Here is a 26,136-nt window from a genome sequence, read left to right as displayed (position 1 = left end):
GTATGGGTGAGAGGAGGACAAACAAGGCCTTAAGTGATTTTACTATCACGTGCAGACACCTTGGTCCTGCAAATGCAGGAGGAAAGGTAAAAATGATGAAAATATGCAGCACTGTCAGCAAGTGTGGTTAGAGACTGAGAATCCTGGTGTTTAGAAGGAGACAGGAAGCTTTCGGCAGTGAATTTACTTGTCAAAGAGGTGTTGGACATTTGCTGTCGTATCGGGCAATTAGAACTTGAGCAACAGTTGGTGGAAATGTTCTAGGATAATTGAATTCAGTGTCCTGAACAGTTGTTTTAGGTGGATTTTCGGAAGACAGGAGGTTTAAATAAAGAAGGTGAGAGGGTTAGGTTTCCCTTCCTTAATTTGGCCTGGTTTCCTCTCTTCGTGTCCTACCTGTATTGCGTAAATGTGGAAATGTGGCTTCTTGAAAATAGGCTGCTGTGCATGGTCTCGGGAAGGGAAGAGGTGGCCTATTTCCCAAAATAAAATATTTGGATTGTATGTTAATCACTCTTGGAGAGGTGAATGACTACAGGAGCTGGTGGTAGAGAAAATACAGAGTTGCCATGCCACTTGGGCAAGACGCAGGTGTGTCAGCACCCCTGGACCTTCTGGAGCAGAAGTCGTGTAAGCAGTCTAGGACAGACCTCCTTGGAGTCGCCTTGGATTGCTGCTTCCACTGATGGGGTCCTTGTGCTTGTGTCTGTTAAAAGGTCCTGACCACATCTTACTCTACAACTAGTTTTTCTCCCTCTCTTTCATCCCCTGTCCAGGATACTTTTCATCATTACTTGCTGATATTCTCCCATGCTTCCCACTAACCTTTCCATTTATTATTGTACTTGATCTGAAACGAGTAAAACCCCAAAGTCTCAGGTTGAATGCTGTACTAATGTGGTGGAAAAAAATACAGACCCTACTGCTTTTTTTATTCTCTTCTTAATATAGCTGGCTAGAAGAACACTGGTTTTAATTTACTCAATTTTTCTGTATTGTTCTGCCTCTGAGAGTCCCTGTACCCCCAGCTATGCTTTGTGATGGCTCCTGTTATAAATCCTTGTTCATTGATGCTATACTGATTGCATCGACCCAGGCCTCTAAAAAAAGCCTTTGATAGCCCAATTTAAATGGGAACTTGGGTAGAGAGGAATTTTGCGTAGTGTTTAGGTTAGACTGCGAAAGGAAATGCGCTTTTCACTGTCAGCTCTGCATAGTTTTCATCCCCCAGCAGTTCAGGGAGGTCAAGTTAAATCCTTTCTTCCCTGTGTTATTCTTTAAATAAAATCTGTAGCAGCAGGCAGATAATGAAATCAGTGCTGATGCACGGAGCATTTTGAGGAAGATGATTAGGAAGTTGAAAGACATATTTCTCCTTTTTTTCTCCCTTCATGAGCTCTCTCAATGTAGGGAGAACATCAAACAAAGCAAAACAATAATAGGCCCTGGTGAACTGCAGAGGAATAACAGAGATGTCACTGGAGAAGGGACTGTGTGATCTCAGGGAGGGTGGTTAGTCAGCTCTCTGCAATTTGCTGCACCAGCAGCAGAGTGACAGAAGACTCACCTCTACATCTAGCTGGCCAGTGAACTCAGGTCTGGGTTTGGGGCTCTGGTTTCCCCTCCAGAAAGCCCCCATGGGAAGTACATGACTAGTAAAGGTGGGTGGCTGGGGTCAGGGTCAGGCTTGTTCAACAAACTGAATTCATTGTTTTCATGCAGTGTTAGTGGTTCGGCACGGGGTGGGAGGGTCAAGCTCACCTTTTGGCCATTGCAGTCTCTTTTTTTTCCTTCCAGCTCTACCTTTTGTCTTTGTCTGTATTCGTTTGATTCCCCTTCCCTCTTCTCTCCGTAAATATTTTCTACACAAAATCCATCCTTCTTTCCGATCCTGTTTTCTGAAGTGTACCACATAAAAACATTTAATGCTGACATTTAAAATGTAATTGTACAACTTGTGTATCCACTGCATTTGGGACTGGTCATTTGCTCCTTTGAGTTATTTGGCTAGTTTCAGGAGACTAACACTTCTTTCCCTGACAACACTTGTCTTTGCAATTAAGGACACTTGTTTTTGCAATTATGAGGACCAAACTTTTCTTTTAATGAAGTTTTCTTTCTGAGCCAAGAAACTCATCTTTGGCTAGATTTTCATATGGCTGCTTGTACTCCTCTGTGGTATCTGAGGATCTCCTATTAATCAAGCAGGCATGGCTTGACATTCCTCTACCAGAGGGGGATTTTCCAGATGCTCTGAGTTGCTTCCAGTTCACTGGAACCTACGGAGCTTACAGGCTCATACTTGAACTTGTATGAAACTTGCTGTGTCCTGACTGTTCTGGCACCCTGCTCATGTATTAGATTAACTTTTTAATTTTATTTTTAATATCCTTAAAAGTAGCTAAGTAATCAGCTGAAAGAGGTTTTGCTCCATCTTGTTCTTTTCCTAATCCTATTGAAGATTTTATTACCTTGTTAATCGCCGATGTCCATTTATTACCATTCTCAGTCTGTCATTTAAGTGCTTTCTCTTTTTTTTATTTATAAGCATTAATGTTAACATTATTACGTGCTGAGGGGTTTCATAGACCCTTGAAAATTACAGACATGGGACTGTTCTGAGGATAGGTTGTTAATGAGGTCCTACCGCTGCACATTTTCAGTCCTGTAGATCTCCAGGAATTGTAGTTTGACTGCACCCATCTGTGCTCTAGACAAGTATATTCCCAAGACTTCGTGACACTGCTTTGCTGACTATTTTGTGGTTTATTCAGTTTTTGGATCAGAAATACTGGGAAGAAGGCCTTTTTTCTTTCCGTACTCTCTTGAGCAGAGGGTGGGAGATTCCCAGGAGTGAGCTGATGCCAGGGGTTTGACTTTGATCCACCTCATGGTAGAAACACCATGCCAGCCCTGCTAGTGCCCATCTGTAAAGGGTCTGCTTGCCAAAGCAAACTCCTAATCGTTCCCAGTTGTTAGCTATTTTGACCTTGTTGTAGTCCCTCACCGTGAAGCACAAAATGTCTTAGCCAGTTATTGGCCCCTTCCCTTCGCTTGCTGATTTGTTAAACCCGACTTCAGTATTAATTTTTTGTTTATGTGGCATTCTCCCTCTCAGCACTTCTGGCTTCTGTCTGCATGTCCTTTAAGGAGATGAAGGATGCTGCACAGTCAAAAAGATTGGCAGTGAAGGGCCAATCCTGTGTAGGTTTAGCTCTTCCATGTAAACGATTATTCACAGGTCTTCAAAGATGCTTGGGTCCCTTCTCGAGTCAAAGGGCAGAATAGGCTTCTGTGATAGGAATTCGTAGGCTTATCTGTACTCTCCAGATGACTGGGCTGCCTCGTACTTAATACATTACAGGCAGCAGACTTTCTCCATGCTATATCTGATTTGAAATGCTTCTGCTGGAAAACGCATCGGGAGCCGTTGCAGAGAAGCAGTTCAAGGCGGTGAGAAAACAGCAACAGAGAATTTGCTCCAGAAGGACAAATACAGACAAACAGGCTGAGGACGCAAGATGTGAGTGGGCTGGACGGGGCCTCACATCTGCCTCTTCTGGAGGTGAAAGACGAGCTGTGTTTAAGGAGGCAGATCTTTGCCCGATGGTGATGTAGCATAGTTTTTCTGTAGAAGGAGAGGGACCTGGTACTTTTTTTGTAGGTGAAGTCACCTCAGAGCAGGAATGTCTCGTGGTGCCTTGCATGCCAAGAAAGTCTTGTGCCAATTTGCTGGAGAGTGAGGTAGCAAAATTGCTCACTGACGTCTCTCTTTCTCCTTGGTACTTGTTCTCACTACGATCTCCTCTATAAGGGTCCTGTATTTGAGATGGCAGGCACAGGACTGATGATGCTTGCTATAGTCAGGAACATTTATGTGCTTTTTCTAATACAAGTCCTTCTTTCTTCACATCCACAGCAGGGACACTCGGTACCTCAGGTTGGGAGGTGGCATCAAGTTCAGTGTGAAAGACAGTTGTGAACACCTGTACTGCGTGTATTAGTCTGGTAACTGCAGATGGAAAGTGCTAGGAGGCAGAACAGATTGTGATGGAAAAACAAAATGACGGTATTGGTTTTGAAATTGTGACAAATGAGTATAATACCTGGGTCGTTCCACATTGTAATACCTTTATAGCTCGGGTAGCTGCAATCCAGCTTGATCAGGCAATCTCAAGGAAAGGGAAAGGGTTTTTTGAGGTCATACTCCAACTGTTCTATGGTCCCTCTGCCCACTCCCTCCTTTTTTGTCCCCCCCCCAGTCCTCACGGCTTTTTGTTACCAGGTGGGGCTGCAAGGCACTAATCCAAATTGCAGCTCAGGCAGCCTCCGTCAGTGACTTGCACAGAGTCACAAAATGGCACAATTGGATTTAGATGCCCAAAGGTATTCTTACCCTGAGCTATTGACGTCATAGTTTATTCAACTCGTTCTGTTTTCCATAACTAGCAGCAAAACCATTAGCAGATACAAAGTGCTTTGTTCTTTTTTAGCACTGCTGGCAGTGGGGTTAAGAGTTAAAAGCCTGTTGGCATGTGTGTACTTGATATTTTTAAAATGCTGAGTACCATCAGTGTGAAGTACTACTACAGTAATTCCGCTTAATCTCTTATTTTAATGCAGCATGTTGTGAGGGCTCCAGAAATACTTTTAAATGGTGTTGGTCTAACGACACTTCACTTCCAAAATGCAATGAGTTTTGGGGTAGAAACTATCAAGCTTGCTGGTGCTATGTTGTACACAGCAGCAGGTATCTGAAACTCCAGCTTAAGGGGTCACCAAGGCAAAGCCTTAATTTAAAGTCTTAACATCTCTGCAAATTAGGCAGGGGTGTTGGGTTTTGTGGCCTCATTACAGATATCTACTCATGATTAATGGCTTGAAACAGATTTTATTGTTTAACTCCAAAGAGCTGAGCTGTACCAGGTGAAATTTGAATCCCAGCTTTTTTTTTAAAGGGATATAGGATCTATATAGGATCACAAAATGGTTGAGGTTGGAGGGGACCTCTGGAGATCTAGTGCAACGCCCCTGCCAAGCAGGATCACCTAGAGCCACTTGCACAGCATCTCATCCAGTCGGGTTTTGAATATCTGCAGAGGAGACTCCACAACCTCTCTGGGCAACTTGTTCCAGGGCTGTGTCACCCTCACAGTAAAGAAGTGTTTTCTCATATTCAGGTGGAACTTCCTCTGTGTCTTCTGAAGTTGGCAAATTACCAGTTTGCCTGGCTGTTGGGGGTTCTCTGATTTAGGTATCTTTCTCTTTTTTTCTTTTATTTTGGTTTCCCACAGAAATTATCCCCACAATTTGCTAATGCCTCAGACTGCTTTATGCAGTGTGCCAGACTGAATGGGTCTGAAGAGGCTTCGAGGACTGATCAGCTTTGCTGCAAGGAGATTTGAAGCTGGAGGTGAACTTGGGAGCAGTGACTTTGTGCTGTGTAGTGGCTTTTATTAACATGCAGAATGCAATAAACTGTGCGTCATTGGAGTGGGGGAGCAAGTGTGGTAGGCCATCAGAGGGACAAAAGAAGGGCTTTGTTTTTAAAAAGAGATACTTGCTGATGGAGAGATGTAACCATATTCCTAATTCAGTCACAGAAATCTCAGCTAAGAAATAGGAGAAGCCCTTCAATTCCTTTCTCTTGCAGGCTTGACATAAATGTTCTCCAGCATCCTGTCCGCTACCACTCACGGCAATCAGCTGCTCTGGGCCTCTCTGTCTGAGGCAGCGTGACCCTGGCTCGCCTTGGCACAAAGGAGTCTTCCTGCCCTTTGTGCATTGCAAATGCTAAGGCACATCTTGCTTCGTATTATTTTTGTGAGCTGTCCCCTTGGGCAGATCAGGGACTGCATCAAAGTGCAGCCTGGTAACAAAATGAGCCCGTTAAACTTTGAAGCAAGACTTGCCTTCAGTTCTCGTGGCTTTTTTCACATCCTTGCCTGGCTCTCACTAGTACCACCAGGACTGATAAGGGCCTGAAAACTGCTGTAGCCAGCAGACCACTGCATGCTGGGGACTTGTTCTAGAACATCCGCCTTCCTGAGCGGCTCTTGAAGCTTGCTGTGAAAGGTAGAGTCGCTCGGAGCTAGTGACGTTTCTGTGCTGGGCTGCAGAGGCAACACTGGATGTGAGTTACGAGCTCAACCTGAATCACAGCTGGAAGCGTGCTGAGCAAGAGCAGGAGGAATAACTTTGCAATAAGCTCCCCATCCATGTTCCAGTGCTTGTCCTGCACCCCCAGTGTATGTTTCACAAAACAGTCCCCAGATTCCTGCTAGATTTTGGTTTTATATGCAGTACTTAACTAAGCCTGGAAAAGGGGCTGTGGGTAGCTAGAGGATGGGGCTGCAGGTTTGTGATCAGAACTCCTTCCTTGGCTGCCTGTGTGCTGCCCTGAGAAAACCAGGAGCCCCGTTTCTTCCTGTGTGAAAGGGCAGCTGATCTGCAGCCCTTGGGGAGCCAGGCAGTGTGCTGGGAAAGGCTGCTGCGCTCGGTGCCAAGCAGTGTTACGGATTGCCGTCACCGCTAAGCGCCTGTATGGGGCACGGAGACATCCACCGGGGATTGCAACAGAATGATCAAAACAGTCTGCATTTATAAAGATTAAATTACAACTTTCCACATCTGCGATTAAAGGAGGAGCTGTCAACGGCTGGCTTGTGAGAATCCGCAATTCAGTTTGCATTTTGTAAAACTTGAGATTGAGGAGGTTTTTAATCCCTTGTGAAATCGGGAACAATAGGCACTGGATGTTGCCAGGTGCATAACGCGTATGGATACCGTGCAGACTTCTCTTTCATCGTTCTCTGTAAAGCTGGATTTATAGCACTGTACTTTGTTACCCTAGTCCCAAGGTCCACCCTAAGCTTCCTTACACTCAGTCATCTTTCTGCCTGGGAGTCCTGAAAGGAGGCAGCTATAGCCTGCTGTGTCAGTTATAGCCACATCACTGTCTGTCTTTCTCAGAGTCAGCTTGTCCTCTTGCAAAAGGGGACAGGCTTTGTGCCGTGACTGCCAGCCACGCTCATTCTGGGGCTTCTTTAGGATAAAACCCCTAAAATAAAATTCAGAGGTTGCTAGTCGCCGTTCTCCCTGATAGTATCCTGCTGTAACAGATGATGCCTTTGTCTTCTTCCTCGGGATCCTCTAGCTGGAGCTGCAGCTGTTTCCCCAAAGTGACAAATTGGGTCATTGCTCTGATTTTGAAGTGGGAAGCAAATAGAGCTTTGCAGTCTCCCCGCCTCCCAGAGCAGGAGAGTAAACGCTGCTGAGCCAAAAGGTGCTGCACCTGAACAGAGCTCTGCTCAGCTGGAAGATGTGTTCTTTTGGCTCTCTAACGCTTGGCATTTGGATGTTAAGACAGTAAGTTCAAATTGCTTGTCCGCATTAGGGAGCTCAGAGGCAAACCTCTTAATAGAGGAGAAAGAGGCATTTCTGATGTGTGTCGCTCTTTCTGTGTTCGTGGGAGATCTGAGGCAGACAGCAGAGTTGCTCAGGGAGCTGAGATGTGTCATTCAAAGACAACAAGCAGGGGAACGATGGATGTCCAGAGATGGCACTGGGGAAGATGGCTCTGCATCAGCCAGGTGCCTGGGGCTATGAATCAATTCCACTGCCGTTTTCAGAGGGCGCTTGGATTCCCCTGTGGCTCAGTTAAGGCACAAATAGGCTCCTGGGGAGCAAAGGCTTGCTAACAGCACATGCTGTTTCAGCAGCAGCATCTGCCTTGTTGCTGGCGTGAGCAGGCCTGTGGAAGGATATTAATTCTTAGCATTGTGTTTGCTTTTGCGCAGCACCTGTTCATAGGAATTCCTCTTCCACTTTTTCCAAACCGTGGATTTAAGTTCTCCATCAAAAACTGCTTGGCAGCAAGAAGTGCTAACAGGAAAAGTATATTCCAGCCTCTCAGATAAGAAGCTAACGAAGCAGCCTGGACCATTGTCTGAAAATGCCTAGGATTTCTGAAATTAGCTGATGCAACCCAACAACCTCCATTTACATTAACTGTTGTCACAGTTGCATGAGTGTTAGTTGTAAAGGAGTTGTTAGGATGACCTCTGGCAGTAGGAGTAGTATGGAAATTCTGCGGATATATCCTTAACGTTTGGAGAACGGGGTAGTTTCTTGCAGACTGACATCTAACAACATTTGTTTCCAGAAGCCCCTGCCATGCCCTAGTCTCCTCCTTGGAAACTTTGCCATGAAGTCTTACTGGGTGCAGAACCCACTAAAGGTAATTTGTGCTTCAGGCTTATTTATGCACAAACCCCATCTTGGTTTCCCAAGTGTATTTTCCTCAGCAATTGTAATTCAGCAGACAGCATCTGTTTTTGAGGTGGATATAAAAACACATGTCAAATGCTGTTGAACTCTTACTCTTGGACTTCCTGACTGCTCTGAAAATGCAGGGTTGGGGCTCTGCTGTAGTGTGTATTACGTGCAGTAGAAGCAGAGAGGTTCTTTTGAGTGCTTCTCCTCCCGCTTGTGATGGTTTGAGTGAGCTCCTCTCCCACTAGTGACCAGTCGTACCTCCAAGATGACATCCACTTGCAGTGACATGCGATGACAGAGAAGGATATGGCATCTTTCTGGCAATGTGATTTAGCATCTGGGATTAGGTAAGGAAGCTGGCGTAATGTGGTTAGCTGTCTTGTTTTGGGGGCTTTGACTTCAGGAAGGCCTGCACAATCTTTTGCAGACCAAAGCGAGCCACTTTGCTCATGTTCTGAGCTGTCCTAGAGCTCTCTGAGCACCTCTGACACAGTGAAAAGCCAGATATAATATCATGATGATACTGTGAGTCTGTTTCTCTGGGTAATGCTACCAACTTCACACTGGTTATATTTCTTCAGCAACATCCGTGCAGTGAAAGTACCCACGAAACTTGCAGTTAGAGCAATGGTTTGCTAAGACACCAGTCGTTTCATTTAGGTATTGCATTGTCCTTTACAGCCTTCTCCTACTTCTGTCAAAATTAATATTCCATACCCAGGACGAAGCAATCGTTAGGTGAATATGGAGGTTACACAGAGCCTACCCTCGGATTTCTCTCTGTCAGCAGTCCTTCTTCCAAGTTTTTAAAGGAAGAACGTGCTCAGCTGGCTAGTGACGGTCTCCCTTTCCATTCCTCTCCTGCACTAGAAATCTGATACATCTCCCCAAACCTAGGTGCTAGCCTTTGCTCAGCTGTGTCATATAGGTAGCTTGCTGGAGTCAGACATCTGTCTAACTCACATGAAATGCTACCTATTGTTGTCACCCTGTGGTGTCAGTGAAATAGTAATTTTATGTAATGGGACGTAACGCCAAACATGGGTCCAGATGGAGCTTTGCATGATTGCATCTGTCGTTTTTTGTCCATTTCCCTTTTTCTTCAAAAAGGTAGATGAGCTATGCTATTGACTTCTTTTAGGCCATGTTTCGTTTGCATTAACTACTTGTAACATCTTGAAACACCAGGACAGGAGCAATCTTCCAGCTGATAGAAGCAGAAATGGGGATTTCTGAGGGAGCCGAGGTAGTCATGCTGGAACTTTGGCTTCCTGTCTGTCTCTTGTTTTCTGCTTCCAGACTTTTTTGCTAGGAGTTTTTGAAGCAGTAGCTAACGTTTCTGAAAGCCAACGATTTGATGGAAGCATCTCACTACAGACTCTTAATTTTTACTTCAGTTATGAGGATGTGCTTTTCTATTTTAAGTGATGGACCTATTTAATTAGGGTACCACCTACAAGCTGTTTTGTAGGTATAGAAAGGAAACTTAGGTCTGTTGCTGAGCTAAAACTCCCCTTTTCAGAAGAATAGAAAGAAAGCTTCTGTAATGCCTCATCTCAGCCTTCTTCGCAGACACCTGAGCGTATGACACACTTTTTGCAGGGGAGAATATTAACATGATGTGAACTTAATTTCTCCAGCTGATGACAGTTTCCCACATCATCCAATTCTTGCTGAGCTTTCTGCTCTCAGTGGTGCCCAGAGGGATCATATACCAGAACTGCTTAAGTCTTAAAAGTGCATCTGTCGTTAGTTAGTATGTCGATGTTTCAGAACTAGGACTCGGTGCTAGGGCTGGGCAGTTAATGTCACAGCAAACCTCTCAGCATAAAGAAGTCGGTCACTGTACTGGGACTGCTGACCAGCCTGTCCCAATTGCTCATCTGAAGGCAGTTGTTTAGTCAAACCAGCAACTCGTGGTCTTGTCTCAGCTGCATTGTTAGCTTGAGGCAAAGCCCGGTCCCTTACCCTCACCCGGAAGCCCTTCCCCTGAATGAAACACGGATGGAGGTAACTGCTCTGCAGGGAGACCTGGACTGAAGCCACCGTGCTTTTCATGTGAGCTCATAACTTGGTATGGCCTTGGCTTACGTATGTCAGGGAGAGCTTTTTCTCTGATGTGTTTGGAAAAGGTCAGGTCAAGGTGCCTGAAGAAAAATGACTGGTTGGTTCGATCCTGAACTTTGTTTTTAAAAAGAAATGATGCAAACATTTCAGAAGTTAAATCTGTTTTTGGGAGTGGGAGGATTTTATTTTGATAGCGTTCCTCTTTAAAAATGAAAGGAAAATCACCCGCCTGTACTCTCACAGAAAGCCTTGCTTTCCAGCTCTCGACAGGGCTGTGGTTTAAAAAGTGAATCTGGACCCAGGAGTGCTCACCTCATGGCCAGTTATCTTACATGGTTGGGCCCAGGTGTGTGCAAACTGCAGATTCTTCTGCTCCCTTCCTTGTTACAGAGATGGGAACAGCTGCTGCAGGAATTGTCTGTGAAGTGTTTAAGATCACACCTATCCTTTGTTACTTGCTGTTGGAAAAAGGTGACCAGACCGTTCTGGTGCTGTGTGCCGCTTCCCGGCAGAGGTTGTAAGGCCTTCTGGGGGAGTGCCGAGTGGCGTTTCAGACCACGGGCTTCTCTTACTCTGTGTAGCTCCTACTGTTTGTTCCCTTTCGTCTGGGTATTGAATTGTTGTTCTGGCAACATTATTTGGCCTGGGTTTTATTCTGCCCTTGTTTCTTCTGTGGGGGGCTGTATGCCCTCACGCTGCTGACAGCACGTGTTTGAGAGGATTCCTTTACATATGCCTCTTTTGAAAAGGAGGGAATCGTAAAATGCCAGCATGTGATGACAGAATATAAAGTAGGTCACTTTATTTCCCTTTTTTCCCTCAGTTCTGCAGCTCTTGTGATCTTTGAGTATCAGACAGTTTTGGAGACTGGGAGAGTTCAGCGGGCTCCTAAAGTCTTGATAGTCATCTTGGGATTGGGCCTTGGCAGACCACTAGAGACATCCTCTTTCTTCTTAGCCTTTGTGTGCCTTGGATACCCTGTTAATTAGTGCCCTTGACATGTTTTAGAGAGATGAGAAGGAAGAACTGTGACAGCTTTCCTAATGCACAACCATCTCGCGCTGCTACGATGCCGCGTCCTGTGCCTGCTGCCAGGCCTATCCCCCTGTTCTCCCTGAGTTGATTGTAGCTGGCAGTTGTCATCTAGAAGCAGTAAACCAAGTGAACAGCTCTACTTATTACCATTTATAAAAATGCACCAAACAGAAGCCCTAGGCACAGTCACAAGTCAGTCCTTAAAACAGCATATGGAAGTGAGTATTCCCTGAGTAAGGCCCGCTCAGGCCATGGTAGGTTTACAACAAAGGCCAACACCTTAAAGTACCTGAATTTTTCAACCAGCAAACTTGCTTAGGTTTATTCACACAGATGAAGATGGAGAAGTGCTGGGGTTAAATTTTAGCACTGTTTCAGTGAAACTCCCCCTTGTGAGTGGTTCTCAGAACTGTGAGATCAGGAGCCCATTAAATGCAGAGGTGTGTCCCCCTTCAGCTTCTGTGCCTGGCTTCTCAGCAGGATAAGTGTGGCACCAGAGTGTTCTTTGTTAACCCAACGTGGGAATGGACCCGATGGTTTTTCTCACCTTAGCGGTGTGTTACCGTGTGACCAAATGTGTGCAATCTCAGTTCTTGTAGAGCTTTTCTGCCATGCGAGATGGAGACGCAGAGCAATCTGCTCCAAAGCTTCCACCCAACCTGCCTCCTGGTGATGGTGAATTCCTGAGTGGGCTGCTCAACAAATGTGCCTGGTTAGTTAGGAAAAGTCACACGCTTCTGTGTATTAGTATTAGGTGCTGTTTCTTAAGGAATTTGCTAAGCAAGCATGAAATCCTCTTTAAATATAGTCAAAACTTCAGATGTGAGAATAATATCGAGAGGGCAATGCAGCATCAATTTGGGAGGAGCAGGATTTAATTTTCCCATTAAAACAAAAATAGTCGTGCAAATAAAACTACAAGCTGATGCAGTACAAATTAGTGGTTTTAAAACCTGGCAAAAAAGCAGCTGAGTTATTAATCTCTGAACTGAAGCCCTTAAGTCCTTGTAAGCGAGTGACTTCTGCTCGTCATCTAATCCCTTTGAAACGTGGAAAACAGACCCACAGTTGTTCTCTGCTGTGTAGTAAGAGGAAATTAACCAGTGAGCAAAATAAATTGATTAATTGGCAACAATAAGGAGCTGTGTATGCACTGTATCTAATTGCTTTTTTATATCATCTTCCTCTAACTTTTTGGAAGACACAGGTTTATGGGTTGCATATGCAAAAATATGCTGGAAAAAAAATCACAGGATTTGAGCCTTCAGTTTCAAAGATCATTGCGTGCATTGCGTTATATTGCTTTGGACAGTCTCTAATGGGGACGTTGCTCAGCCAAGCTGAATTTTATGCAGTGGAAATTCAAGCTGAAATTGAACACACCTCAGAATCACGGAGTAAATCAAATCTCATTTCCTCGCTTGTGGAGAACGTGGGCTGTGTGGGCTTTCTTCCTCCTCCTCCTTCTCAGCAATTTTTATCCTGCCAGGTCAGAGCTACCTTTTTCCTTGTGAGAAATTCCAAGCAAGTGGCTTCCCTGAGCCTTATTCAAAAACCCATCAGAGCTAATAGCTTTGAAAACGTTTGATGTCCAAGAGGCTCTTGGGAGTACTAAATCCTCACACAGGGGTTTTTAGGCTGTAGAACAATGGTGTCCTCCAAGCACTGCAGAAATTACCGTGGAGATATTTCCCTTATAGATCCTATAGGAACTTATCCAGGAATACAGTAAAAGAAATTTAGAGAGAAAGTGGAAGTCTTGGTGATCAACTCCTTGCCCCCACGAGAGAATAGCATTACTTTTGGCTAAGCCTTCTGTAGTGCTGTACAAATACATCCCATCCCTACAGCCGGCACGTTCAGTTGAGAGCAGTGACAGCAAGGGGTACGTGCTTTTTGATTCAGAGGGCAGGCATTATGGACAGGTAGTTCTTCAGCTTGCTGCTCTGCGTACCAATTAGCTCAGCTTGAGGATTCAACAGCAAAAGGTGCTTTGGAAAAGAAGCCTAAGTTTTGTTCTCCTCATTCTTTGGAGAGAGTGGGTTCAGTGCCAGCACAAGTCACCTTTCCCATATACATCAATGACGGGCGTACAGCCAACACAATAATCTTATCTGGTCTGTTAGCAATAAACCTCCCCTTTTGTCTCACGTCCTTTCTGTCCATGCAGCATCTAAACCTCTGTGGAGATAGCACGGTCACTCTCGTAGAGGTAAGAGGCGTCTTTTCAGCCTCTTGTCAGCCAAATGTTCTGAAGGGATATGTCCTCTGTGGTGTTTTGGGGCACTTGCTGGGAGTCTCTGAATTGCGAGAAAGCTGGTGAATTAGTAGGTTTGATTTAAAGAACAAATGTTGTAGGGATAAACGCTAAGTTCACAGGCACGCAAGCCTTTTTTGTCCTCCAAATATCTTTGGATTGCAAGATGCCACTTTACTGTGGCAGGAATCCTTTTTGAGAGACATAGCTATTATCTTGGGCCCTGATTGCTTCTGCTAGGTATAAGGAGAAATGGCTAGAAATAACAGGGAGTCAGCAACTTTGGGTGCCTTTGTGTTTATTTCAAAGAGTGCACACAGGCTTCTTTCCCTGAGAAGGACAGTAAGAAGCAGCAGACGTTTTATTTTTGAGAAACCTCAGACCTATTTTCTATGTATGGTCCATGCCCAAGTCTCTGCTCCCCCTCAGATTCATCTTGCTAACTGCTATCTTCCACATCTCCATTTCAGTCAGGAAGAATCTCAGCCCACTAAGTTTAGCATCTTAAATGCCTTGCAAGTGATGGTCTTGGGTAGTGACCTCTGTATTTCCAGCTGTCTCACTAACCATTCAAATGCTCCTTCCAAATTAATTTAGCAATCAACTTTAAGCAGCTCTGTGATTCTTCTGTTATTTTTTTTTTTTATAGGCAAAAGACCTTTTCTATGGTGGCCATGAATGCTTCCAAGCATAAACAAGCTCATTCCGTTTCAGCTCTGGTCATTGCCCAGATGGAGTTTAAAATGAATGGCCCATTCCAGCAGCACAAAAGGGGATAATTTAGCAAATTAAAACGTCAACAAGCTTTTCTCTTCCAGCATGTCATATCAGAAATTATTTGGTTCTCTTATTTCTGTCGTCATCAGAAACTTTTCCCTTCCTTTTCTCCCAGCTGTGCAATACAGATTAGAGTAGGAACCAAGAGTGTGTCTGGGATTGAGGAGTCGCTTGATCGGGACAGACTTGAGCCTGTCTCCTTTGTAGGAATCTCATGGCTGTCATAATTCTTATAAACTTAACTTGCACAGCTACAATTTCTAGGGGATAGTCAAGAGGTCTGTTCTTCCCTGCCTCCTCAGTTACTTCTGATGTCAGCATTGTACCTGGTCATTTAGCACTCTCAGTATTTGTATACTCAATGAAGACGCTTCTGAGCTGCACATCAGAATGCCTTAACTCTGAAATAAGTGCCTTTGAAGGAAGAACTGTAGACTCTGTAGTGCAGTTTAGGTAGCCTGCACTTAAACTGTCTTAAACCAATTTTGGAATTGCAGCCTTAGAGCACACGTTTTGCAACTGAAGTTCCCTTTTTACTACAGGATTTTCTCTTTATAAGGACCATCTGGCAGCTTATAGCTGTCTGTTCCAACTCCAGATTTGCAAAAGCTTTAATAGCTAAAACTTTCCTACGGGTTGAGCTGTGCACAAACTTCCAGGCACTGCCCACCTTTCCTTATTAGCTAGCTCCCCTAGCACACTGCTACTACAGCTTTTGTCCCTAGAGGCAAAGCAGCTATTTGCAGCTAACCAATTGACTGTAGTTCTCCCGTTTCTTTTGGGGAATATCTTTAGAAAGAATTTTTGCAGATTGAATTTATAAGGCTCTTAGAGCCTTTAAGCTGTAGGAAAGTCTGCTAGATATTGCCATGCAGGAAGGGACTCTGGGAATCACTGGGATAAGTCTGAAAATGTTGGCTCAAGGCTCAACAGTCGTCAGAAAGGCAAACAGAGGATTAGAAGTTATTAGAGAAAGAACAAAACTAAAGCAGGAGTACTGTGTTGTCACTGTATAAGCCTGATAACCCATGTTTTAAACGTTGTATATTGATTCAAGCACCCTTATTTCAGGAAAAAAATACTGTAGAACTGCAAATTAGCACAAATAATCAAAGAGTTACTTGCTCATCTGATTTCTTGGCTCTCCAGACTTCTAGCTTGCATTTAAAAGTTCTGGTTTTCCCTGTCTTAATGGACTTGAGTTCATTTTCCTTTTGTGGTCTGTTAAGCAGGTGAGTTCTATTTTTCTTCTTCCTTGACGTTCTCACTGCATCTCCTCAGGCCACTGAATCATTGCGTTTTTATCACTTTCATTGTGCAGTTAATAGCTAGCCTTCTGTTGCCGCTAATTGCTTAAATTTAAGCAGGAGCTGTGGAACAGATCTTTCTGAGCTCTGCCCCTCCAAATACCTACCTTCCTGCCCTAGTCCTAGCAGAGTTTTTCTCTGGAATGTCCTTACGTTGTTCTTAGTCACCTAGTTGCTTTAAATATACAGCATCCGCTTGTTTTATGGCTTTTTTTTTTTTACCATATTGCTTTTAAACTTTGCTGCTTCCATTAAGTTTATTCATGTTGCATAAAGTGTGCAAGATTCAGATCATTTAAAAGATAAAAGCCACGAGCTAGGTTAGCATCTACTTTTTCTCAGCAAGTGTCAGACCCTGGGCTATGCTAGTAGCATTCATAGAGATTTCTCTCTCTCGTTACTCTAAGAAGCAGAAAAAAATAAGTGTGGCAAGCTCCATAACTTTTTGGAGTGTCTGTGTTCTCCTTTCATCCATCTTGATCTTCAAGTCAGGCTCCTGTTGAACTTTTTTTCTAAGTCAGTCTGTAATCAGTATATCCTGTAGAAGTCAGTGGTGGCTGCATGAGGAGCACAAGCTCTCTTGCATCCTTTTCTGATTCTTGTGAACCTGGAGCAGGTGACATAGTTCCAGAAACCTCCCACAATTGTAGATGTTTGATTAGACCATAACCAGAATAAGCCTCCCACTTGTTTACCCTTGAGCACAAGTAGATGCACAAGTAGATTTTGGTTTCCTTCAAACTGGAGCAGTCCACTTGCTTTTGTCTCTTGAATGGCAAGGGTGTTTTTGGAATACCCTGTCCTAATCAGTTCTCTAGAAAGCCTTATTTCTGAGACAGTTGTCTTCAGGGAAATCTTAATTTCTTTATTAAGAACTAGTTTCCTCATCTTCTTCTTTGTCTGGTGTACACCACGTATGCTGTTAGCACTTAACTGAAGCAATCTGAACCCAAAGTTGTGTATTTTGGTTTCAAAATTTGCCAGGATGCTTTCTGCCTGCTGTCCCTAGAAATATGTATATTTTTTTCTGACTTTTTCTTAAAATCATCAGCTGCTGTTTTTTAGGTTCTTGTAGCTGTCTTCGATTTCTGTAACAGCTTCGTGTGTCCTAGCTTCTCAGTTCAGCTGGAGCAGCAGCTCACAACTTCCATCCTTAGAAACAGTTTTAAACTTTTATCTTGTTTTGGGCACCAGGGTTACTGATCTTATTTGGTCAGTTACCTGCTGTGCTGGAGAGCTGCTGCTGACTGTTTTCTCTCTGTGTTCAGGGAGACAAGATCCTCCTCTAAAGGGAGGGTTGCACCAACAAATGTACACAAATCAGAGCATTCATTTGCAGCATGCTGGCTAGCCAGTTTGGCTGAACAGGTAGCATGCACAGTGAGTGTAAGGATGCTCTTCTTCTTGTCCGATGTGCTGGTGACAGCAGTTGATTTATTGCTGTGCTAGAATGCAGCTGCTAGATAAAAGCTTCCCTTGGAACAGCCCATCACATTTCAGCACTTAAGTTAATTGTAAGCACAATGGGGAAATAAAAAAATTAACGGTCCGGTCCGTAGCTATCTGCAGTGCATTTCGAGCCTTGGCAGAACGGCAAGTGCTCTTACATACCTAGCAGTGAGAAATGTTTTCATAAATGCCACCAGCTGGAGATAAGGGTTCACAACTCCAAAATGGGCTGTAACTCCAAAATAGCAAATCTATCTATCTCGGGGTTTTATGCTCCTGCCATTGTCCTGTCTGCTGCCTGCCTTCCTCGCAAAATTTCTAACAACAGGCAAGCTTAGTGGACCTCTTCCAGTTCCTGGCAGATCTCACCATCTAGGTCTAGAAGCCTGCTCTGAAGGGTGTCTATTTTATTAATTGATAACTTTTAATGTAATTACGTTCATGATCTCTAACTTTTTTCCCTGTGTGAGCTTTGGAAATGCCAGCATTGTATGTGGATGTTCATTCATGTACAAGAGCTTGGCGTGGGGACTTCATTGCACATTTACAGCTTCCTCTTGGTGGAGCTAGGTAATGCTTTGGCTTTGGTATCCGTGAGGTCAGATCCTCCATAGATTGTTGTCTGACACTGTTTAACAGCGGGAGAAAACCCACTGATCCAACCAGTCTGGAAATCACACAGCATTCAGAAATATCCCCATAGAGCTGAACACCTTTAGCCTTCTAATAGATTGTGATTTGAAGACATTTCTGGAGTAAATAACTCTTGTCCAAAAACAGGATGTAATTTCTGCTAGCAGAGCTCAAAGAATGGCAGCCGTTTCTGGGAGAGCCTTACTGATCCTTAGAAGAGGATATATGTAACGGATATAATAAGGATATTATATATATATATAGGCAGTCCTATAACGTGACCAGACCTCTTGTGTCGTACTGCTCAGCATTGCTGATGTGTCCTGCATCAGTGCAGTTCTGGTTCATACCTTGGAGGGGAGGTTTGCCCTTAGTTACTATCACTTAATCTTTTGGGTTAGTTGGATTTTTTTGATTTTTTTTTTTAACTGTTGGAAAAGCCCTCCTTCCAGGAATTTTTCCTGCCCTCAGGTTAGACAGGCTGCTTCTTCCTCCTGAGAGTGACAGTTGTGTGAGCCGGTGGGGGCTGTGTTGGCTGTACGCTCTCAGCCAGCAGCAGGAGGTGGCTGTGGGTCCTTCACTTGCATGTAGTACAGGCAGCAGGTGCTTGATGTAGGGGATCTGGGGCACTGGAGCAGGAATGGCAGCAGGCTGCGTATCTTGCACATGTAGCATGCCTATATGTACTTGCATCTCATGCCCAGATCTTTGTCCTTCCCCCTGTGCTCACCAGATCTACTCTGTATCCTCTGGATCTGTGGATGTGTGCTGTGTAGGGCATACCAGAGGTATCTGAATTGTTACTGTCATAGCATCCTCCTCCTCCTCCTCTTCCTCCTAGCGTTCGTGAATGTGGAATTATTACCCATGGCTTGATCACCTTGGGGGCGAAGGGTGGTGCTGAAGCACCAGCACTGCGTTTAGCTCCAGGGCAGCTGCAAAGGTAAGGTAGTGCTGGGTCAGACCAAAGCTCTGTGCTGCTGCGTGTCCCACGATGGGCACTGGGAGCTGCTTCCAGCGCACCTGTGTGCATCCTCTCTGAGCCTGGCTCCTGCAGACGGTGCAGGAGGAAGAGGAGACGGAGATAATTGTGGCAGGGGTCTGGGCAGAGTCTGGTGGGAAACGCGGCAGCTGTGTGTGTGTGTGTTTTTACTTAACTTCTAATTATTTAGTTATGTGCTTTGTCTTTGGCGCTTCTGGGGATTAATTCCAGCAGAGATTCTAGCCTGCATCAGCAACTTTTCAGTTGCTCTGTGAGAAGTGTGATGCCATTTGGAACGAAAAAAAAATGATTTTCCATATTAATTAGAAGATACTACTGTAAAATTTATGTCAATTATCTGGCACTTTATTATGGAGAGGCAATAGCCTCTTTGTAGTCCAGGTGGCAGCAGCCGTTTCATTACAGTGAGAAATGTTGCTATGCGGTTGAATTCACTAGGAAAAACACTCAGGGACCATGAGCTGCTTGTGCAGATTAGTAGGGGGGGGGGAAGGTTTATACTAAACCTGGGGTAAGCAATCCACTTTGAGGACTCTAGCATAAAATACACATTCCTATTCCTTTTTCCTGGAAAAGGAGAACCCTAATGTCTCTTTCTTACAGCCTCCTTCCTGCGAGCTGAAGGGACAAACTGCTGGGTTTGCTCATGGTATTTTTGGTCTTTGCCTGAGTTTTGGAGGTGGGATTGCTGTAATTCCCTCAGGTGGTGGAGTGCCCAGAACATCCTAGAGAAGACAGGAGGCACGTGTGTGTGTCCCCATACTGTGTCCATGCAGTAGCATTGGGATTGCCAGCACGTATCCATCCCATAGACTGGTTGCTCCATCCTCCAGCGTGGGACAGCTGGGACACACACCCGGCTTCTCCGTCCTGTGAGGACTTGCTAGCCTGACCTGGAGAGCCCCCCCCAAGCCCCATCCTTGTAAGCCACAAGGCTTTGAGCATGGATATGGGGGGAGAATGTTTTAACCTGGGGATTTTTTTGGCCTTTTGCTTAACGCAAGATCAGTCGGTTGGTTCTCTTCCAGCTGCTTTTGTGCCATGGGAGCTAATGACCATCCTGCAGGCTGGAGAGGCTCTAGCGAGGTGCTGGCACTGCTGACTGATTGCATTCTTATCCTCTCCTGCTCTGATTAGCAAGACTGTGCAGACACCTTGCTTTCTTGTTGCTTCTGGTTTTCCTGTTTTTCTCTCATTACTTGTGCACGCTCCCCAGAATCAACACGCTGCCAGGTTTGTTGCTGGGCGCCACAAATTGGTGGCGTTCTCTGATGTGATATTGTAAAGTCAGTAGAGCTGTGGGTGAGGAAAGATTCTGCAGGTTAAAAAGTTACTGATTAGTGTGCCTGCTAGAGAGATGGGCCCCAATTCTGTGTGCTGCCCGTTAGAGAGAACTGCCCTAGCAGTGGAAGCTCTGGCTTTGCTGCTAACTGGGGCTGCGTTCTCCTGGTCAGGTACTGCTGTGCACCATCCTGTGCTTTCCCCTAGAAAAGGCCATTCCAGGTCTGGTCTCTTCTGGGGTGGTGCAGCAGGTCAGCTCTTGTTGAGCATCAGTCAGAGAAACAGCCCTGGTGCAGTAAGGAAGCGGTCTGTGTGTAATAACGGTACAGCAAAGCACGGTCTGTTTTGAAAATGGAAAATTTCAGGGCTGGGGCAAATGGGTTCCAGTGCTTATGGCTAAGATGCACTGATTCTTCAGGGGCTGTCCATCTAGATTGCAAGGAAGCAGTATGCTGGTGGATGCAGCAAAGTAAGGAGCCAACAACTCTGTGAAATAAATCATCCTGTTCCTGTGGGTGCAGCCATATGGCATGGGCGGGATCCTGCAGACAGCTGAGCCCTGTATCACCCCCTCCAATGGAAGCCAGCCCCAGGATTCCTGCTGTGTTACCCGGGGGGGTGCCTCTTGTTACAGGTTGGCTGTGACAGTCGCTGGGAAGAGGAGTGACGGGACGTGGCAGGTACAGATGCAGGAGAATGCTGAAATCCTCTGAGTGCTGCAGAAGGCACTGCCTGTTCAGAGCAGCTCCTGCAAGGCTGGGTTTGGGGGCACATACACATACGTGGGGGCCTGAATCGCTAGCTTTTGTCTGGCACTTCTGTAAAGCAGTCAGTGAGGGAGTTGTGGGGCACTAGGTTAATTTGATGGCAAATTATCTTTAAATTACAGTGGTGCAGCTCCACTGACTTCTGGTTTGTTGCATTGGAGTAAATGAGAGAACGTAGCCTCTGGGGCTGATACAGGTAGCTGCAGGAAAAGAATTCAGCAGCCTTCATTTATCTTGCATTGCACCGTATCCGAGTTGCTCACTTCTGTCATAATGCTTTTTTGTAGGCTATCTTAGAGGGATCAGTCTTAAAAGAAGATTTAGCTTGTGACTCTGCTTATTTTTTTTCCTTTGTAAAGATGCAGTAAAGCATTTAAAAATAAAAAAAAAAAAATTGCCCTGCATTTTCATCCTTGCTATCTGAGGGATGTCATGTCTTATCTTCCCCTGTTACTTGTTAAGAAGCTCCTTAGCGACTTCCTAAGAAGTCATCTACGGTCCATTTTCCTCTCTACTTGCCTGACACTTGAGGTGGTCTCTCAGCTGCTTGTGAGATTTTAAAACTGGATGTCCATTTAAGATCCACCTGGAAGAGGCCAGCTAAAAGTCACTCACTTCTTGGATTCTTTGTACTTCACTATCTTGGGAATGATGTCTGGTCTTCCATGGAGGCCTCTGGGGAAAGCAACTTGGACAGGATCTGGAAAAAGGAATGCTTCAGTCTCAAAGTTAAATTCTCCCAGGTCTTTTTTATCTGACAGATAAAGCTCTTGTGCATTTAATGTACAAGAGCATCCTTGCAGTAGTTTTCCTGAGCAGAAGTCAAAGAAGGTGTAAAAAGGGCAAAGGATGAGAATATTGTGTTACACAGAGGATGTGCGTATTTGTCATCTGGATAGAAAGCTGATGCCTTTCAAACCTTCATGTTAGATGCTTTTAATACCTTCTGCTGCTCTTTAACCTCCCCTCTGTCTCGCAGCTGCATCTTAAAGAGCAGATGAAATTGTCTCAAGGATGGCAGGTCCTAATCTCAGTAACAGTTCCTATCCATTATGGAATATGAAGTGAAATGATCTGTGAGTGGGTTTATCTCAGATCCCACGTAGCATTTTTTTTCAGCAGCAGCTAGAAAGGGAAATTATTAGGCAGTGAAGAAAAGCTGTTTATTTTTAACTCACCCTTTCTTTTTAAGTTTTATTTCATAATTAAAAGAGATAAGGAGTGGAAGCCTATGAACATACGCAGCTAAAGGGATAAGCTGATCTCAGGTTTACAGAGATCACGATAAGGAGTGGGTAGCACAGCAGGGACTTTTGGGCCCCTTTCCCCGTCCTTCTCCTAGAGCATCAAACGGGGCTGTTAGCTGCCTCTCGGAGGTGGCACAGGAGGGCTGGTTTACAGGGTGCTGCCTACAGAGCTCACCGCTGCCCTCAGGGTTTACTACTGCTCACCAGGGTTTGAGGAGGTCCCTGCTGAGTGTCTGAAGAGAACTATGGAGAGCTAGCAAGGAGGAAAGCAGCTGCTTTGTGGAGAAGCACGTACATCCGTTGTCTGGGCATGCTGTGTGACGCTGCACGTAGGGGCACGGGGAGCACAGGGTGTGTGTTGGTAGGGGACACATGCAGAGCTGGGGATAGCTGGGGTAAAAGCTCTGAATTGCTGCTGGAGAAGCCTGTTGTACTCCTCACCTTTAAACAGGGTTTCTCCCTTGCATTTTACTAATTTTGGTCAATTTGGCTCCCTTGGATTGACAGGAGGACAGCCCTTTGACCCACGCAAGCTGCCAGAAGGTGTGTTGTGCTATCAGTCTCCATCTCCAGTGGATAGTTGCACCCCAGAGTAAATTATTCCTGTACCCAGCCTTCTTTCTTCCATCGTTGCTCTTGGCTCTGCGCTGCTTCTCACAAGTTCTGCAGGCAGGAATAAGAGGGCCAGGCTGAATTTGGAGATGGCTGTTACTGCAGGGAGTTATTCCTCTCTGCCAGCGGAGCTGACAAACAGAATTAGGAAATGAGTCCTCCCGGAGAGGAGGCTGCGTGCTCTTGCAGCAGCAGGTCACTGACAGGCTGTTCTCAAATAACCTTGCAAAATACTGATTCCTATCCCTAGCTTGCCTCTGCAATGCCGGGGGACGGTTGATCTGCACAAAGAGGCTGCCATGGGACCATCGCGCCAGGGAACCACTTCTGGGCCCCTTTTTTATGCCCAGTCCTCGTTTGGGTGATGCCCTTGGTTTTCTGCCTTAGTGAGACCCTGGCACTAGCCTGCTTGAAGGTGTTTGCATGAGTGTCCATTTGTGTACAACTGCTACATGCAAAGTTTTGGGGAAATAAAACATGGAAAAGCATTTGAAGGGATTCCAAGCAAGCCTAGGATTCCTAGAGTAAGAGATGGAAGGACACCTTTCAGTCCTGTAAAGGGCAGGAGCTGCCAGCTGCCTAAAAAGACAATTGAGGGTAGTGTTTATATTGTTGGGAGGACAAGAGGAGAAGATAGAGTTCCTTATTGCCGTGGTCACTGTTTGCTGTCTTGCATCCTCTGCAATGCTTTTCTTAGAATCTCTCCTGAGTCATGGATGCTTTGGGACAGGGACTCTTCTTTTGCACCTTGTGCCCTATGTTGTGCTCCTGGCTGAGGCTTTTCGTGAGTGTAAGCTACTGCAATGCGAACTTCCGACGTTGTTATTCTTCCTCTGCTTCTGTTTAGCTCTGAGATCAAGTGGTAAGAGCCTAGGAAAGAGGTTCATGTGTTTAAGAGAATTGTTTCAAGCATATGTTTTGCCCAGGAGTACCGAGCTATATGGTTCCTGGTAGGGAGATTATTGTCACTTACCATCTTACAAATGCTTTGAGGAATGAATTTGTCCATGCAGTGCTCTGAAGCTATAAAGCAGTGTGGGAGTCCCTCTTGGTGCTCCCTAGTTAGGAAAATGAATAGTTCAATAGGACAGAGACACGTAACTGTGAATTTACAAGTAGAGCCCAGTGCTGGGAGCAGAGTAAGGCCTTAATGTGAACTGGAGTGCTTTGGTTGCAGCAAAGCCAGGCAATAAGAAAGCATCTGTTGGGCAGGGAGACCTGGATTTGTGTCTCTACTTATTTCTAACGCCAGAGCCTGTAACAGGCTTGGTCTTACCTTAGTGTCTATCAGAAGTTTGTTCCCTTTAGGAGAGAAGTGCAGTGCTCTGTACGGAGGCTGACCTGAGCAGCTGTAGAAGCTGACATTTAAGCAGGTTGTGAATTGTAATTAGTTAAGCCAGGAGGGTGGTGTGCTGGCAAAATTAGCATTGTTGTGACCTAGGGGTCAGGCAAACCTATGTTTATATAGTGCCTACTGTGTTACGTTTGGGTGTATGCACAGTAGTTAGCTGCTTGATTTAATGAGGTCATGTCAACCTCTCCTGCTGACGTAATTGTGTTTGGGAAGCTGCTGTTGTCGTAGTTATGGGCTCATCCACTGTTATGAATGGAGAAATTCTGTAAATTTCAGGACTGTTCCTTACTGGCATTAGGAATGTTTTCATGCCCACCTCCATGTTGTTATTCGTGTACCAAATATTGGCTGTTAAAGCCGTGCATGTTACAAAAACAGGTGCCAGAGCTGTGCTCTGTCACAGCCTTGTTCCTCCAATGCTAAGGCGTCTGTGGATGCTGACTCCTCTTCTGTCTTTGGCAGGTTTTGGAAGTGGTACGCTCCAACTATGACACGCTGACCCTGAAACTGCAGGATGGGCTGGATCAGTACGAGCGCTACTCGGAGCAGCATAAGGAGGCTGCCTTCTTCAAAGAGCTGGTAAGCTGCCTTGACTCTGCAGAATCAACAGCCCTGTTCCAAAGCTTTTGTGTATGGCCTCGGCAGTGGCATTCGGAGTATAGCTGAGCAGCCTAGTTACTCCACTGGACTGCCTCCAAAGATGGGGCAGGAATAGAACCTGAACAGATGCCGCATGTCTCGTCTGGTCTGAAACCTCCCTGGAGCTTCCTGCCCTGCAGTGTATGGCTGGGGAGGAACCGCCAGACTGCTCAGGCCAGTAAATAGTCTCTGTCCCTTCCTTCTGCTGTGCTTTGTGGTGGTAAGTGTGCATGGTGGAAAAGCTGATTGCTCCCACCTTGGGTTTATCACACAGAGCAAATTGGTCTTTTCACTGTTGGTAGCCCACAAACTATGGGGCTGAGATGCTGGTCAGACACCTGCCTGCACATTGCTTTCCTCCATCACTCAGAAAATAGGGTTCCCAGGCAAAGAAAGCGAAGGCATTCTCTAGAAATGTCCCCTTCTGCCAGAGGAGAGGACTAATGGTAGGAAGAAACTCAAAAAAATAATGCAGCAAAGACAAAACTATGACCATATAGTGTGGGTTGGTAGTTGTATTCTTCTGCAAACCAGTTTGCTCACCCTGCTCCAGAGAGCTGCATTATAGCTCTTGGGTCATGGCAATTTCTTGTCCAACGGCTGCATCACCAGGGAGACAGGGTTTTTGTAGTGGATGGTATCTCGGAGGAGAGCCTGCTTTTTCCTTGCTGTTGAATCAACCTCGGTGTTCAACAAAAGGAGAGACCTCTGACTGGCAGCTTTTTTTTACCAGTTTGAGAATCGATTCTCTCTTCCAGCTCTGTCCTTGCTGATTGATGAGTAACTGATGCCTGCCCACTCCATCACGAGCCTGCATGAGTTTGGGAAGGTTACGCCTCCTTCTGTCTACTCTGCTCTGGAGCAGGCATGCCTGAATTGCTTTTGATTCCTTCCACAGCATACTTTTTAACCTTTTAATGTTTTTTAGGTCATTGCAGTGCTACCATTGGGTAGGATATGGGCAAAAATCATTTCTGACCACTTCTTGTCTTTCTTTGCTCCTTTGTGCCTGTTCTTGTCTCCTGCCCTGCTATTTGATAATGTATCTGGAATACACGCAAAGAAATTTGACGATAGCCTCACTGTGACACAGGCTTCTTCCACTATTGTAGTCTGGAAATAAGGCACATTCGTGTTTCTGTTGTCAGCTGTTCTGTCCCATGGGCTCCTGCCCTCCTCGGCCAGCTTTTTCCTTCCCCAGCCTCGTGGCCGCACAACTGATTTGCTTCCTGCATGCCCCACTTTCCGTTTGGCCTGGCAGAAACTCAGGCTGATCGTGCCAACTGATTAAAATGACATTCTCGGTCTTAAGATCATCACAGCTACAAACAATTAATCTAAAATTACTTTATTTCTAGCCTCTTTTTTTTCCGATACATGCGATTCCTCCAAATTTTGTATGATTTAAGGATCAGTTTAGCGTCATAATCC

General features: G+C 45.2%; 1 protein-coding gene across 3 annotated transcripts in view; it reads left to right on the top strand.

Annotated features, from left to right (window-relative positions):
- Positions 1-26,136, top strand: part of ARMH3 (armadillo like helical domain containing 3) — a 120,866-nt gene that overhangs the window by 88,485 nt on the left and 6,245 nt on the right. For all 3 annotated transcript variants that reach the window (XR_010832698.1, XM_067000268.1, XM_048060432.2), the window contains one exon: positions 24,529-24,645. Coding sequence is in view for 2 of the 3 variants with exons in the window: in XM_067000268.1 (XP_066856369.1) it covers positions 24,529-24,645 (117 nt within the window). In the remaining variant the exon portion in view is untranslated. The remainder of the gene's footprint in view (positions 1-24,528; positions 24,646-26,136) is intronic.

The sequence above is a fragment of the Anser cygnoides genome, chromosome 7, assembly GCF_040182565.1.
Source record: "Anser cygnoides isolate HZ-2024a breed goose chromosome 7, Taihu_goose_T2T_genome, whole genome shotgun sequence".
Classification (NCBI taxonomy): domain Eukaryota; kingdom Metazoa; phylum Chordata; class Aves; order Anseriformes; family Anatidae; genus Anser; species Anser cygnoides.
The sequence above is the reverse complement of the archived record's forward strand: the minus strand, read 5'-3'. Positions and strand labels throughout refer to the sequence as shown.